The sequence below is a fragment of the Rhinoderma darwinii genome, chromosome 11 (assembly GCF_050947455.1).
Source record: "Rhinoderma darwinii isolate aRhiDar2 chromosome 11, aRhiDar2.hap1, whole genome shotgun sequence".
NCBI lineage: Eukaryota > Metazoa > Chordata > Amphibia > Anura > Rhinodermatidae > Rhinoderma > Rhinoderma darwinii.
The window spans coordinates 90,785,081-90,802,000 of NC_134697.1; the positions used below are offsets into that span (position 1 = coordinate 90,785,081).

Sequence of the window (16,920 nt, forward strand, 5' to 3'; positions counted from 1 at the left end):
GCTTCTTCGGCGTCCAGCTTGCTGCTGGGCAACGTGCTTTCCGCAATCCTTGGAGAGAGGGCCAGTGTTTTCTTAGCTGCTGTCACTGCTACTAATGTTACCAGATTCTTACAACAAACAATAAATCTGTTACTGGGACCAACTTTGACACAAGTATCGGCTCGGCCCGTATCTCATTCTGCCGGACGGCTGGGATTAATAAGGCTGCTGGCAATAAATCTGTTAACCTCTAGTACTAATAATGAATCTGTCTGCTGTCCCTATATAGGACTCACTTTATTACAGTAACGCGTGCAGTTTCTTGCAGAGCAACATTTAGTGAGACGCATTCAATGAATGAAAAAGGACAAAACTGATGCAGCTGATACGGCATTTTTCTAGAGCAAAACCCAATGTTGGAGGGGCCGTGTTTTCCAAGCTGCTCTCATTGCTACAAATGTTACGAGATTTTCAAAACAAACTACCAATTTGTAGCACCAAGTTCCACATAAGTATGGACTTGCATTGTCTTGTATGTCACTTTGCCAGGCTGCTGGTATAATCGAGCTGCTGGCAATACAATGACAGGAAACAGAATGCACCTATTTCTACTTCGTACTAACACTGTGCGTTGTCTATACTTAGGACTCCCCTCATCCCACTAACGCATGAAGTTGCTGCAGAGTAACATTTACTGAGACGCATTCGAAGAATCCAGTGAGACTGGAAGATATAATTTAAGATATTATGTAGTCGGGGGCGAGTTGTAGATCATGAACATGAATCACTGGAGTAGTTGTACTATTAATGTGTCCTGTACAGTATAGTTAGTGCACCAATGAGGACAGCGCCACCATCTGCACGAGGCAGTAGTGAATGTATAGGTCATGAGTAACGCAGTTCTACTCCCACCCACCCTACGGCTTCCTCTTCAATGTGAAACCCCGCGGTATATGAATTCATATGGGTAGATCTCTGTACAAGCAGAGCCACTTATCTGGCGCAGAACGTTTACATATCGGAGATCAGCGGTCAGAGCTCTGTTCTAAGGACCATGTGGGCGGCTCTTAAAAGAGCCTTTGTGGTTAAATGTGGGATAAGCGGCGCTCACTTGCTCTTGGCGCTTTTGCTGCTCTCGGTCTTCTTGGGCAGCAGAACGGCCTGGATGTTGGGCAGGACGCCTCCCTGAGCGATGGTCACACCACCCAGCAGCTTGTTGAGCTCCTCGTCATTGCGCACGGCCAGCTGCAGGTGACGGGGGATGATTCGGGTCTTCTTGTTGTCCCGGGCGGCATTTCCGGCCAGTTCCAGGATCTCAGCGGTCAGATATTCCAGCACAGCGGCCAGGTAGACCGGAGCGCCGGCGCCCACCCTCTGAGCGTAGTTGCCCTTGCGGAGAAGTCTGTGCACACGACCGACAGGGAACTGCAGTCCTGCCCGGGATGAGCGGGTCTTGGCTTTAGCCCGCACTTTGCCTCCTTGCTTTCCTCTTCCAGACATGTCTATTATCTGATCAGATCTAACGGCTGCGCTCCGACCGTCACTTCTTATACCCGGATGGAGCAGAAAGCTTCTTCTCTGATTGGCCGCATCTAAAACTGATATTCAACGACAGACACTGTAGCCAATGAGGAAGTAGAATATTTCTATAGACTCGCAGATAACACCACGCCCCCTCCTCTGTCTCTACCAATAGGAACATCTCCCGCCTGAACTCGAATGGAGCAGGAATAAAGCAGCAGCGGCGGCTTCTTCTCATTAGGCGCCAAGTAATGTGCCCCGTTCCCGCAGGAAGGACCCAAAGGCTCTTCTAAGAGCCCCCACCAAGTCTACAACAGAGCTGCCGCCTCCATCTTGTGCTTATTCGTGCGCATGTCTTTATTCCCGCTGGTCTCCCATGTCTGGAAGAGTCGTTCAGTCCGTGCAGCCGCTCCTTCATGCTGCAGGATATGGGGGGACATTCCCGGGTGTGATAGCGCAGAGCTGCTGCTGCATTAGGGGCTTGTTATCTGCGGGCTGCACGGGCTGATTCTTCTCCATCCAACGATACCGTGAAACGCACAATTCCAACGTCCGCTGCCAATCTCCAGTATAAAGGGGGTGACGTACAAACATGTAACACGTCTTTATTACATCCGTATCGTTCCCGAATTACCGGCATTCTGTCCCTGTTCCCTCATATAACTGGCATTATGTCCTTTGTAGGAGGGTACAGGCACACAATGCCGGTAACATGTCCCTGTTCCTTCATATTACAGGCATTATGTCCCTGTTCCTTCATATTACCGGCATCATGTCCTTGTTCCTTCCTATTACCGGCATTACGTCCATGTTCCTTCATATTACAGGCATTATGTCCCTGTTCCTTCATATTACCGGCATTATGTCCCTGTTCCTTTATATTACAGGTATTTTGTCCCTGTTTCTTCTTATTAGAGGCATTATGTTCCTGTTCCTACATATTACCGGCATTATGTCCCTGTTCCTTCATATTACAGGCATTATGTCCTTGTTCCTTCATATTACAGGCATTATGTCCCTGTTCCTTCATATTACAGGCATTATATCCGTGTCCCTTCATATTACTGGCATTATGTCCCTGTTCCCTCATCTTACCGGCATTTTGTCCCTGTTTCCTCATCTTACAGGCATTATGTCCCTGTTCCCTCATTATGTCCCTTTTCCTTCATACTACAGGCAATATGTCCCTGTTCCCTCATCTTACCGGCATTATGTCCCTGTTCCTTCATATTACCGGCATTATGTCCCTGTTCATTCATATTACAGGCATTATGTCCCTGTTCCTTCATATTAACGGCATTATGTGCCTGTTCCTTCATATTACCGGCATTATGTCCTTGTTCCTTCCTATTACCGGCATTACGTCCATGTTCCTTCATATTACAGGCATTATGTCCCTGTTCCTTCATATTACCGGCATTATGTCCCTGTTCCTTTATATTACAGGTATTTTGTCCCTGTTTCTTCATATTACAGGCATTTTGTACCTATTCCTTCATATTACCGGCATTATGTCCCTGTTCCTTCATATTACCGGCATTATGTTCCTGTTCCTACATATTACCGGCATTATGTCCCTGTTCCTTCATATTACAGGCATTATGTCCTTGTTCCTTCATATTACAGGCATTATGTCCCTGTTCCTTCATATTACAGGCATTATATCCGTGTCCCTTCATATTACTGGCATTATGTCCCTGTTCCCTCATCTTACCGGCATTTTGTCCCTGTTTCCTCATCTTACAGGCATTATGTCCCTGTTCCTTCATATTACAGGCATTATATCCGTGTCCCTTCATATTACTGCCATTATGTCCCTGTTCCCTCATCTTACCGGCATTTTGTCCCTGTTTCTTCATCTTACAGGCATTATGTCCCTGTTTCTTCTTATTACAGGCATTATGTCCCTGTTCCTACATATTACCGGCATTATGTCCCTGTTCCTTCATATTACAGGCATTATATCCGTGTCCCTTCATATTACCGGCATTATGTCCCTGTCCCCTCATCTTACCGGCATTATGTCCCTGTTCCTTCTTATTACAGGCATTATATCCCTGTTCCTTCATATTACAGGCATTATGTCCCTGTTCCTTCATATTACAGGCATTGTGTCCCTGTTCCTTCATATTACCGCCATTATGTCCCTGTTCCTTCATATTACCGGCATTATGTCCCTGTTCCTTCATATTACCGGAGTTATGTTCTTGTTTGTAGCCTCAAACTCTGGTTGACTGGTTATTGTAATACAAGTGGAGCAGACTCTGGTGTCTCTTCTGTGCCGGGTATTGTAATACAAGTGGAGCAGACTCTGGTGTCTCCTCTGTGCCGGGTATTGTAATACAAGTGGAGCAGACTCTGGTGTCTCCTCTGTGCCGGGTATTATAATACAAGTGGAGCAGACTCTGGTGTCTCCTCTGTGCCGGGTATTGTAATACAAGTGGAGCAGACTCTGGTGTCACACGACCTATTTCCAGACGTAATTCAGGCGTATTACGCCTCGATATAATCCTGAAAAGACGTCTCCATTACGTCTGCAAACATCTGCTCGTTGCTTGCAATGAGTTTTACGATATTCTCTTCAGACGAGCTGTAATTTTACACGTCGCTGTCAAAAAACGGCACGTAAAAATACGCCCGCGTCAAACAAGTGCAGGACACTTCTTGGGACGTTTTTGGAGTCATTATTCATTGACTCCAATGAAGAACAGCTCCAATTACGTCCGTAAAGGACTCCGCGAAAAACGCAAGTACTTGCAATTACGTCTGAAATTCAGGAGCTGTTTTCGCCTGAAAACAGCTCCGTAATTCCAGACGTATTTTGCGTGTGAACATATCCTTATTGTTACACATGATTAGCAGACTGTGGTGTCTCGTCTGTGCTGGTTTGTTGTAGAAGAGTAGCAGCAGACTCTTTGGCGTAACTACAGCAGCTGCTACCTACGGGGCCCGCGGCTTGTGGGGGCCAGTGCCGCCAGCTGACACGCTCCCCCCATATGCTCGGTGGCGCCGCTAGCAGCCATTATGGCTAGTACAGCGGTAGTGCTGCTACTATGGGGCCCACGCCTCCGAGCCTCTAACAAGTATAGGCAGGGCGACACAGGCCCTCTCATGCCCGTAGGCGTCGCTGCCACCAGAGGGGGCCCCGGTGCTAGCGACAGCCAAATACATGCATTAGCACTGAATGGCCGGGCATGTTTTGTGCCTGACCATTCAGCTGATTGGCTAGCGGTGCTTTGACGTCATCGCGCCGCTTCCGTGCTTGAAAGGTGCTGATTGACGGGGCAAGTCATTCTGCCCCGCCAATCAGTGTCATTGAACGACGCGTCGTTCAGCTCCTGCAGACCCGCTCAGAAGAGAGCATGTCTGCATTGTCAGCGGACAGGGTGGGAACGGGGTCATGTGAGCATGTAAAGTTTTTTTCTCATAAAACTGTGAGTGGCATTATCTATAGTGGGGGCTCTAGCTACAGGGGGGTCGTCTATATGTGGGCCACTATATACAGGAGGTCTATATGTGGGGATGTGGGCACTATCTACAGGGGAGGGTCTATATGTGGGGATGTGGTGCACTATATACAGGGGTGGTCTATATGTGGGGATGTGGGCCACTATATACAGGGGAGGGTCTATATGTGGGGATGTCGGGCACAATCTACAGGGGGGTGTATATGTGGGGATGTGGTGCACTATATACAGGGGTGGTCTATATGTGGGGATGTGGTGCACTATATACAGGGGAGGGTCTATATGTGGGGATGTGGGCACGATCTACAGGGGAGGGTCTATATGTGGGGATGTGGGCCACTATATACAGTGAAGGAAATAAGTATTTGATCCCTTGCTGATTTTGTAAGTTTGCCCACTGTCAAAGACATGAACAGTCTAGAATTTTTAGGCTAGGTTAATTTTACCAGTGAGAGACAGATTATATTAAAAAAAAAAAAGAAAATCACATTGTTAAAATTATATATATTTATTTGCATTGTGCACAGAGAAATAAGTATTTGATCCCTTTGGCATACAAGACTTAATACTTGGTGGCAAAACCCTTGTTGGCAAGCACAGCAGTCAGACGTTTTTTGTAGTTGATGATGAGGTTTGCACACATGTTAGATGGAATTTTGGCCCACTCCTCTTTGCAGATCATCTGTAAATCATTAAGATTTCGAGGCTGTCGCTTGGCAACTCGGATCTTCAGCTCCCTCCATAAGTTTTCGATGGGATTAAGGTCTGGAGACTGGCTAGGCCACTCCATGACCTTAATGTGCTTCTTTTTGAGCCACTCCTTTGTTGCCTTGGCTGTATGTTTCGGGTCATTGTCGTGCTGGAAGACCCAGCCACGAGCTATTTTTAATGTCCTGGTGGAGGGAAGGAGGTTGTCACTCAGGATTTGACGGTACATGGCTCCATCCATTCTCCCATTGATGCGGTGAAGTAGTCCTGTGCCCTTAGCAGAGAAACACCCCCAAAACATAATGTTTCCACCTCCATGCTTGACAGTGGGGACGGTGTTCTTTGGGTCATAGGCAGCATTTCTCTTCCTCCAAACACGGCGAGTTGAGTTAATGCTAAAGAGCTAAATTTTAGTCTCATCTGACCACAGCACCTTCTCCCAATCACTCTCAGAATCATCCAGATGTTCATTTGCAAACTTCAGACGGGCCTGTACATGTGCCTTCTTGAGCAGGGGGACCTTGCGGGCACTGCAGGATTTTAATCCATTACGGCATAATGTGTTACCAATGGTTTTCTTGGTGACTGTGGTCCCAGCTGCCTTGAGATCATTAACAAGTTCCCCCCGTGTAGTTTTCGGCTGAGCTCTCACCTTCCTCAGGATCAAGGATACCCCACGAGGTGAGATTTTGCATGGAGCCCCAGATCGATGTCGATTGACAGTCATTTTGTATGTCTTCCATCTTCTTACTATTGCACCAACAGTTGTCTCCTTCTCACCCAGCGTCTTACTTATGGTTTTGTAGCCCATTCCAGCCTTGTGCAGGTCTATGATCTTGTCCCTGACATCCTTAGAAAGCTCTTTGGTCTTGCCCATGTTGTAGAGGTTAGAGTCAGACTGATTCATTGAGTCTGTGGACAGGAGTCTTTTATACAGGTGACCATGTAAGAGCTGTCTTTAATGCAGGCACCAAGTTGATTTGGAGCAGTAACTGGTCTGGAGGAGGCTGAACTCTTAATGGTTGGTCGGGGGTCACATACTTATTTCTCTGTGCACAATGCAAATAAATATATATCATTTTGACAATGTGATTTTCTTTTTTTTTTTTTATATAATCTATCTCTCACTGGTAAAATTAACCTAGCCTAAAAATTCTAGACTGTTCATGACTTTGACAGTGGGCAAACTTACAAAATCAGCAAGGGATCAAATACTTATTCCCTTCACTGTATAGGGGGGGTCTATATGTGGGGATGTGGGCCATTATATACAGTATATACAGGGGGTCTATATTTGGGCCACTGTCTACTGAGCTTGGTTCTATTGCTGTATATATATGTACTGAGCTTGGTACTGGTGCTGTATATATGTACTGAGCTTGGTTCTGGAGCTGTAATTATATAGGATATATTTATAACAAAATTGCAGGGCAGGTGGCATTTTTCTCAATTCATTGTATATTTCATGGGAACCTGTCTGGTAGTTTTAACCCCTTGAACCGTCACCATGCGGTAATACATGATCTGACAGTATTCCGCTGTATGTTTTTTTCAGATGCAGCAAAATTCTTAAAATCCACTTTTAAAACGACGCACACTATATGCTAATTACTCATTAGAGGGTCATGGCGCGGTGCCGATATCCTCACGAGTCACATAGTCCTGCCTCCAAACCCACCTTTCCATGTTTGAGTGACATCTCCCTGGCTGATACAACTTTCTCGGATGTGCCATTGCCTTCTGGCACTATACACAAGGGGGAGAGCTGTGTGGCACTATGCACAAGGGGGAGAGCTGTGTGGCACTATACACAAGGGGGCTGTGTGGCACTATACACAAGGGGGAGAGCTGTGTGGCACTATACACAAGGGGGAGAGCTGTGTGGCACTATACACAAGGGGGAGAGCTGTGTGGCACTATACACAGGGGGAAGAGCTGTGTGGCACTATACACAAGGGGGAGAGCTGTGTGGCACTATACACAAGGGGGAGAGCTGTGTGGCACTATACACAAGGGGGGCTGTGTGGCACTATACACAAGGGGGAGAGCTGTGTGGCACTATACACAAGGGGGAGAGCTGTGTGGCACTATACACAAGGGGGAGCTGTGTGGCACTATACACAGAGGGGGCTGTGTGGCACAATACACAAAGGGGGCTGTGTGGCACTATACACAAGGGGGAGAGCTGTGTTGCACTATACACAAGGGGGAGAGCTGTGTGGCACTATACACAAGGGGGAGAGCTGTGTGGCACTATACACAAGGGGGAGCTGTGGCACTATACACAAAGGGGGATGTGTGGCACTATACACAAAGGGGGCTGTGTGGCACTATACACAAGGGGGGCTGTGTGGCACTATACACATAGGGGGGCTGTGTGTCACTATACACAAGGGGGAGAGCTGTGTGGCACTATACACAAAGGGGGCTGTGTGGCACTATACACAAAGGGGGCTGTGTGGCACTATACACATGAGGGAGCTGTGTGGCACTTTACACATAGGGTGGCTGTGTGGCACTATACACATGGGGGAGAGCTGTGTTGCTCTATACACAAAGGGGGGCTGTGTGGCACTATACACAAGGGGGGTCTGTGTGGCACTTTACACATAGGGTGGCTGTGTGGCACTATACACATGGGGGAACTGTATGCCACTATTTACAAGGGGGAGGGCTGTGGCTCTATCTACAGGGGGCTGAGTGTGGCACAATCTACATGTGTCTGTGTGTGCCACTATCTACTAAGGGGAAGCTGTGCTGCACTTTCTACTAAGGGGGGCTGTGTGGCACTATATACAAGGGAGGGGGCTGTGTGGCACTCTATACAGTGGGGGGTTTATGGCATTCTACAAGGGGGAGGTGGGGGTGCTATCTACAAATAGGGTGACACTGTCTACAGGGGGGATGTATGGCACATTCTACAGGGGCCACTATTTATAAGGGGGGGGGGGCTGCTTGTGGCACCCGAGGGGGGGGCGGCCAAGAGTTTGCTATGGGGCCCAGTCTTTCCTAGTTACGCCCCTGAGCAGACTTTAGTGTCTCGTCTAGCTATATAATGCAAGTGGAACAGCCTCTATAGATGATGCGCTGCAGGAAAAAACGTACAAAATATAATGTAGAGTGCCACGGTGTGGTCACCGCGGGGAACTGTTTACTTTCATGGATGAAGTAATAGCGCCATTATGTGGTCATCGCTGGTATTACTGACTATATTTTACGACCTTATTACTTATGGAAGGCTGCATTGGCTATACGGCGCAGCAGCGCCATCGTGGGGTCAATTCTGGGAAATGCTCACTAAATTCAATGTAATTCAGACAGCCTTAGTCATACGCTAAGCAGCAGCGCCATCGTGTGGTCAATGCTGAGAAATCTCACTAAATTGAATGTAATGCAGGCAGACTAGTAATACACTGTGCAGCAGCGCCATCTTGTGGTCGATGCTGGGAAATGCGCACTATATTCAATGTAATTCATGCAGCCTTAGGGATACGCTGAGTAGCAGCGCCATCGTGTGGTCGATGCTGGGAATTGCGCACTATATTCAATGTAATTCAGGCTGACTTAGGGATACGCTGAGCAGCAGCGCCATCGTGTGGTCCAAGCTGAGAAATGCTCACTAAATTCAATATAATGCAGGTAGCCCAGTGATACGCTGAGCAGGAGCGCCATCGTGTGGTAAATGCAGGGAAATGCATAATCAATTAAATGTAAGGGTATGTTCACACGGCAGCGTCCGTAACGGCTGAAATTACGGGGCTGTTTTCAGGAGAAAACAGCCCCGTCATTTCAGCCGTAACGGCATGTGCAGGCGCTTGAACGCCGCGTCCATTACGGACGTAACTGGAGCTGGTTTTCCATGGTCTGAAGTGACATGAAACTTCTTTGGCGTGGGCGTCTATTTACGCTCCGTCTTTTGACAGCGACGCGTAAATATACGCCTCGTGTGAACAGACAAACTTCAGCCAATTGCTTTCAATGGGCAGATGTTTGTCAACGCTTTCAAGCCGTAATTTCGGACGTAATTCGGTGGTTAAAACGGCCAAATTACGTCCGTAAATAGGCCGTGTGAACTTACCCTAATTCAGACCGAATTAGTGATACGCTGAGCAGCAGCGCCATCGTGTGGTCAATGCTGTGAAATGCTCACTAAATTCAATGTAATGCAGGCAGCCTAGTGATACAAGGAGCAGCAGCGCGCCATCGTGTGGTCACCGCAGGGAACTTTTTACTTTCAAATTATTCCGATATTGTATATATTAATGAATAATATAGCAATACTGCAGGGAATTTATAGACCTAGTTTTATATGATGCAGACAGCACAAAAGATGTGCAGTAGCAACAGCGGCCTCGTGTGGTCACTGTGGCAACTGTCTTGGTAGGCCATCTGAGTACCCGGAGAAAAATGACTGGAACACACAAACAGGAAGTGACGTTTATGACTTCTGGGTGAAGCGAGGCAATCATTCAGGTATTTACAGTCAGAATCTTTCCTGTCCGTTTATTACGTGTCAGTGTGTGACGCATGATGCGCGTAGTATAAACATATTCAGCTTCTTTGTATGTGAGATTTTTACTAAAATGCTGATCAGGCGGATGATGAACGCAATCTGTACTATGGCCACCAGGTGGCGCTGTGACATAGCATTATTATATTAGTACCATTTACATGTTCCAGAATCAAACCTCACACTTTTTGGAGATATAAAACAGATATTTGATCTTTTTTCAGAGCCCCTGTGACACCCCCCTCTCCTATGTAACCGTGTTAACACCAGTGTAGCCACAAGGGTATGTTCACACGAAATTCAGATGTAATTCAGGCGTTTTAGGCTATGTTCACACAGAGGTTTTTTTCCGGAAACCGCGCCAAAAAACTTGTCAAAAACGGCTCGAAAATGCCTCCCATTGAATGCCCTATTTTTGGGCGTTTACGCCTCTGACCTCCCATTGACTTCAATGGGAGGCAGAGAAAGCGTATTTCGCGGCGTTATATGCCCGCGGCGCTCAATGGCTGCGGGCGAAAAATGCTGCGAAAATCGGCGTGCAGGGAGAGGTAAATCTGCCTCAAACTTCCAAACGGAATTTTGAGGCAGAAATTCCGCCTGCAAAAAACTCTGTGTGAACCCAGCCTTACGCCTCGATTTACGCCTGAAAAACCGGCTCCATTACGCCTACAAACATCTGCCCGTGGCTTGCAATGGGTTTTACGATGTTCTGTTCAGACAAGGTGCAATTTTACGCGTCGCTGTCAAAATACGGCGCTTAAAATGACGGCTCGTCAAAAGAAGTGCAGGTCACTTCTTGGGACGTTTTTGGAGCCGTTTTTCATTGACTCTATTGAAAACAGCTCCAAGAACGGCCACAAAAACACAGCGAAAAACGCGAGTGGCTCAAAAAACGTCTGAAAATCAAGAGCTATTTTCCCTTGAAAACTGCTCCTGATTTTCAGACGTTTTTTAAGCTTTTTTCACTAGAGTCAATGAAAAACGGCTCCAAAAATGTCCCAAGAAGTGACCTGCACTTCTTTTTCGAGACCGTTATTGTACGCGTAAAAAAACGCTCTGTCGGAAGAGAACGCCATTTTGAAATCAATGTTTCTACTTCCGATCCTCCGGCCAAAAATAGACCGTATGAACATACCCTAAGGGTATGTTCACACGACAGCGCAAAATACGTATGAAATTACGGTGCTGTTTTCAGAAGAAAACAGCTCCTGAATTTTAGACGTTTTTGCATGAACTCGCATTTTTCGCGGCGTCTTTTACGGACGTAATTGGAGCTATTCTTCATTGGAGGAAAAACGGCTCCAAATACGTCCAAAGAAGTGTCCTGCACTTCTTTGACGCGGGCGTAATTTTACGCGCCGTCTTTTGACAGCGACGCGTAAAATTACACCTCGTGGAAACAGAACATCGTAAAACCCATTCCAGGCAATGGGCAGATGTTTGCCGACGTATTGGAGCCGTCTTTTCAGGCGTAATTCGAGGCGTACAACGCCTCCATTACGTCTGAAAATAGGTCATGTGCACATACCCTTACGGTGACGGTCACAGTGCCCACATGACAGCAACAGTCAAGGGCCCCCAGAACAGTGACAGCCATAGTGCTCCCATAACATTGACTGTTGCTGTTATGTGGGCACTGTGAGGCTGGATTCACATGAGCACATTACGTCCGTAATGGACGGAACGTAATTCGGGCGCTAATCCCGGACCGAACACAGTGCAGGGAGCCGGGCTCCTAGCATCATAGTTATGTACGATGCTAGGAGTTCCTGCCTCTCCGTGGAACTACTGTCCCGTACTGAAAACATGATTACAGTACGGGACAGTTGTCCCGCAGCGAGGCAGGGACTCCTAGCGTTGTACATAACTATGATGCTAGGAGCCCGGCTCCCTGCAGTGAGTTCGGTCCGGGATTAGTGGCCGAAATACGTTCCGTCCATTACGGACGTAATGTTCTCGAGTGAATCCAGCCTGACTGTTACTGTTATGGGAGCACTATGGCTGTCACTGTTCTGGGGAGAGTTGGTTGTCCCTCTTATGGAGGACTTTGACTGTTGCTGTTATGTGGGCACTGTAACTGTCAAAGTCCTCCATAACAGGGACAACCAACTCTCCCCCAGGAAAGTGACAGCCATAGTGCTCCCCTAACAGTGACAGTCACAGTGCCCACATAACAGCAACAGTCAAAGACCCCCATAACAGTTGATTAACAGCTGATGGCCACTGTTATATTGTTTGAATATATCAATTGCATCATCATCAGTTTTTTTTTTGTCTCAAGTGATTACAACTGATGCAAAAACCGATTCAAAAATGTATCAGTTGCATCAGACTTTTTCACAATTTTTACTACAAAACCATCAGTTGTCGTTAGTTGTCATCCGTTTTTAACATCAGTTTTTACCACAATGGTCCACCAAAAAGGTTGTCTAGGGTCTGAAAATGTCACACCCAACCTGTAGATAATGCCACAGTGCTCTCTGTATATAATGCCACAGTGCTCTCTGTATATAATGCCACACTCCCTGGAGATAATGCCACAGTGCCCTCTGTATATAATGCCACACCCCCCCTGTAGATAATGCCACACAACGCCCACTGTAGATTGTGCCACACAGCGCCCCCCTGTAGATAGCACCGGATACATATAGCACTACCCCCCTTCTCCTGTAGATAGCGCCACTCAAGCTCCCTCTAGCATACATGGACAGTGGCGTCAGGGGTTACTCCCTAAACGGAATCCCCGGCCGCAGCATTACCAATGCTGTGGCCGGGGATTGCCTCAAGAAGGACCCCCTGACGCCACTGTCCATATTTGGACAGTGACGTCAGTGTCTACTCCTTGAGTGGAATCCCCTTGCCGACTCTTACGTCAGGGATCTCTTACTGGAGCGGAATCCCTGGCCAATGTCCAAATATGGACATTAACCTCAGGGGTTTCCTCTTGGAGCCAAGATCATCGGCAACGGGGATTCCGGCCAATCAGTAGCCACTGACGTCACTGTCCATATATGGACAGTGACGTCAAGGGCTTCCCCGTAGGTAGCGCTGTGGCCAGAGAGTCCTCAGCAAGCGGAGGAGCTCCCTCTGCTTCTCCGCTCTGAACTAATTCTGAAGCAGGGAGCTGATGGTTCCCTTCTTCAGAATTGGGTTCAACTCTATCTGCGTCCTGAGGATGCAGATACAGTTGACAGCGGGACATACCCCCGGCCACCTTTCCGCCGGGTGCTGCTGGTAGGTGGATGCGGCAGCACCTGGTGTTCATCAGGCCACTGTTAAAATAGATAGGATACGGCGCCGGACATCCTGGGAGCCAGACCAAAAAACACTGCAGGTAACGTTTTTGGATCCTGGTTCCTGCACTGGTCTATCATTGTACGGAGCCTCAACTGATGTTCCCTGTGCCAGGACAGATCACATAGAAAGCTATGGGATCCGTTCTAGCATTAGTTTCACTCCGACTGTTCTGCAACACGATGGATGGAAACTGACAGGAGCAACGGTCATATGTGAACGGCCCCTAATCTGGCATTGATAACAAATATTTGGTGAAAGTTTTTGGTGGATTGTCAGGATTTTCTCGGCACAGCGTCAGTTCTGAGCATGTTGAAGGTATCAGTGTCTGGAGAGGAGCTGGGTCAGGTGAGATGTGGACACTTCAGTTCAGGCATTATAATGACCGACAACATTATAACCTCTGACAAGGACATTACCTGAATGGACCATAAAGTTGACTTGTTTACAGAACGTTGAGTTGGCTCCATTTTTGGTCAGAGATCTCCAAGTGTAATACTGGAAGGTTCCCACGGCTAAAGAGAGTTCAGTGCTCCAGAATTAAAGGGGTTGTCCGGGCAGGGGGCGGTTTTTCATACTGATGACCTTTCCACAGGATAGGTCATCGGTATATCATTGATGGGGGTCCGTTCCGGAAGCAGATGGCTGACAGTATAGCGGCCGTGAATGTGACTGGAGCTGCAGTTCTGCAGCACGGCCGCTATACAGTGTATGAAGCACTGCATGCCCAGCATAACATCCGGTGCCCGGAGGCAGCCCGAACAGCTGATCGGTGTGGGGTCCGGGTGTCATATTTCACCACTTATTACATTACCGGGTACATATCACAATGTAATGACCATTACTCACCGTCTGCTGAAGTTGACATGGCCATAACCAAGAGACCATCTTTTGATCATGTTCCTGCAGACACGTATAGACAGTTCAGGCCCATCTGGACTAAACTTCTGATAGATAGAGGAAGGCCATAGGATATTGGCTGTTACTGTGCGGATCTCCACTGAAGAAGTAACGGAATATTCTCATCACACAAAGTGATGGCATATCGTTGGGTTATGCCATCATTTTGCGATCGGTAGAAGTTTTACTGCCATATGAACCCTCGCTCTCGATCATTGCCCTCTTGCGGCTTTAACAGTCTCTACTCTTCTGGGAAGGCTTGCTACAAGATTTTGGAGTGTGACTTCACAGATGCTTTTTTTTGGCTGAATGGGCACAAATTCCCACAGACAAGCACTGATGTTGGATGAGTAGGTTTTGCTCGCAACCCGAGTTATAATTCATCCCAAAGGTGTTGGATGGTCCTTTGTGCAGGCCACACGAGTCCCTACACAACAAACTCATCAAACCATGTCTTTATGGACCTTGCTTACAGGGGCGCAGTCATGCTGGGACAGGAAAGGTCCTTCCCCAAACTGTTCCCACAATTGTCCAAAATGTCTTCCTATGTGGAAGCCACTGGCGTAGCTATAGGGGTTGCAGCGGTCGCAATTGCGACCGGGCCCCGAAGCCAGGGGGGCCCACGGCCCCCCGCACCACATCAATAAAAAGTTACTATAGTAACTCGGGCCGCGGGCCCCTGTTACTATAGTAACATACTTTACTTACCTTCCTGGTTCCGGACGGCAGTGGAGGTCCTGAAGTCAGGCGCTGTGCGCAGCGCATGACGTCACAGCGCTATGCACCGCGCACAGCATCGAGACGACAGAACTCCCGCCGCGGCCGAAGAGGAAGGTAAGGTTAGCCCTGACTGGCGGGGACCGACTCCCGGGACCCGCCAATCAGCTGTTTTGAAGGGGCCGCAGCACTCGTACGAGAGCTGCTCCCCTTCATTCCGGTCACACTGTGAATCCGTGTCGGCGATTCACAGTGTGGGCGAGTAGTGAAATGAAGGGGAAGCAGCTCTCGTACGAGTGCTGCGGCCCCTTCAAAACAGCTGATTTGCGGGTCCCGGGCGACACATCAGCTATTGATGGCCTGTGGATAGGCCATCAATGTGGATAGGCCATCAATGTGGATAGGCCATCAATGTTTAGGGACTGCACAACCCCTAAGCCTACGATGTAGCAGGCTTAGGGGACCCATGAGACAGGATCACAGATTGTGTGATCCTGTTTGCTGGGCCCTGTATCTAAGCCAATCACATGGTAGGCTTAGATACATGGCCCATGTGTGATCCTGTCTGCTGGGCCCTATATCTAAGCCAATCACATGGTAGGCTTAGATACATGGCCCATGTGTGATCCTGTCTGCTGGGCCCTGTATCTAAGCCTACCACACTGTAGGTTTAGATACAGGGCCCCAGCACACAGTAATCTTATACTGTATAAGATTACTGTCTGCTGGACCCTGTATCTAAGCCTACATTGTGCTAGGCTTAGATACAGGGTCCCACAGACAGTATCACACATGGGCCCTGTATCTAAGCCTAACACACGTGTTACTAATTATTTTTTGTGTGTTTTCTTACAGGTTCGGTCGTTGGACTACGTCGGATTCCAGGACTACTTCGATGACAGCTTTTTTTTTATTATCAATAAAATGGTTAATGAGGGTTGTGTGGGTTTTTTTTATTTCAATAAAATATTTTTTCTATGTCTTTGTGTTTTTTTTTAAACTATATTACTACTGCCTTAGTAATGGCCGTCGGATGATTGACGACGTCCATTGCTAAGGCGGGGCTTAGTGTTAGCCGGTGCAGCGGCTAACACTAACCCCCTTTATTACCCCGGTACCCACCGCCACCAGGGGTGCTGGGAAGAGCCGGGTACCATCCAGTACTTGACCATCTGTAGTGATGGTCGGCCACTAGGGTGGCCGCAGGCTGGTATTATCAAGAGGGGAAAGGCCAAAAACAGTTGGCCTTCCCACCCTGGTGATGCTAGGCTGCTGCTGCTTTATTGTATCTGGCTGGTTATGAAAAATGGGGGGGACCCCACGTCATTTAAAAAAAATAAAAAAATTGGAAAGAACGATGTCGGGTCCCCCCCAATTTTCATAACCAGCCAGATGCAACACAGCAGCAGCAGGCAGCATTACAAGGGTGGGAAGGGCCACTGTTTTTGGCCTTCCCCAGCCTAATACTACCAGCCTGCGGCCACCCCGGTGCCTGCCCGTCACTACAGATGGTCGGGTACTGGTTCGTACCCGGCTCTTCCCAGTACTCCTGGTGGCGGTGGCTACCGGGGTAATAATGGGGGTTAGTGTAGCCTCTGCACCGGCTAATATTAAGCCCCGCCTTAGTAATGGAGGTTGTTAATTAGCCAGCGGCCATTACTAAGGCGGTGATAATAAAGTTTAAAAAGATACAAGCACATAGAAAAAATATTTTATTGAAATAAAAAAACACAACCCTCATTAACCATTTTATTGAGAATAAAAAAAACGCTGTCAAAGAAGTCCTCGAATCCGAAGTCCAAGAACCGAAACTGTAAAAAAACA

The 16,920-nt window shown here is 47.8% G+C and overlaps 1 protein-coding gene across 1 annotated transcript; it reads right to left on the reverse strand.

Moving 5' to 3' along the window:
- Window positions 1–1,086: 1,086 nt before the first annotated feature.
- Window positions 1,087–1,479, reverse strand: LOC142663328 (histone H2A type 1-like). Its single transcript, XM_075841937.1, has one exon. It carries the CDS (start codon window positions 1,477–1,479, stop codon window positions 1,087–1,089), a length of 393 nt encoding a protein of 130 aa, XP_075698052.1.
- Between the last annotated feature and the right edge of the window lie 15,441 nt (window positions 1,480–16,920).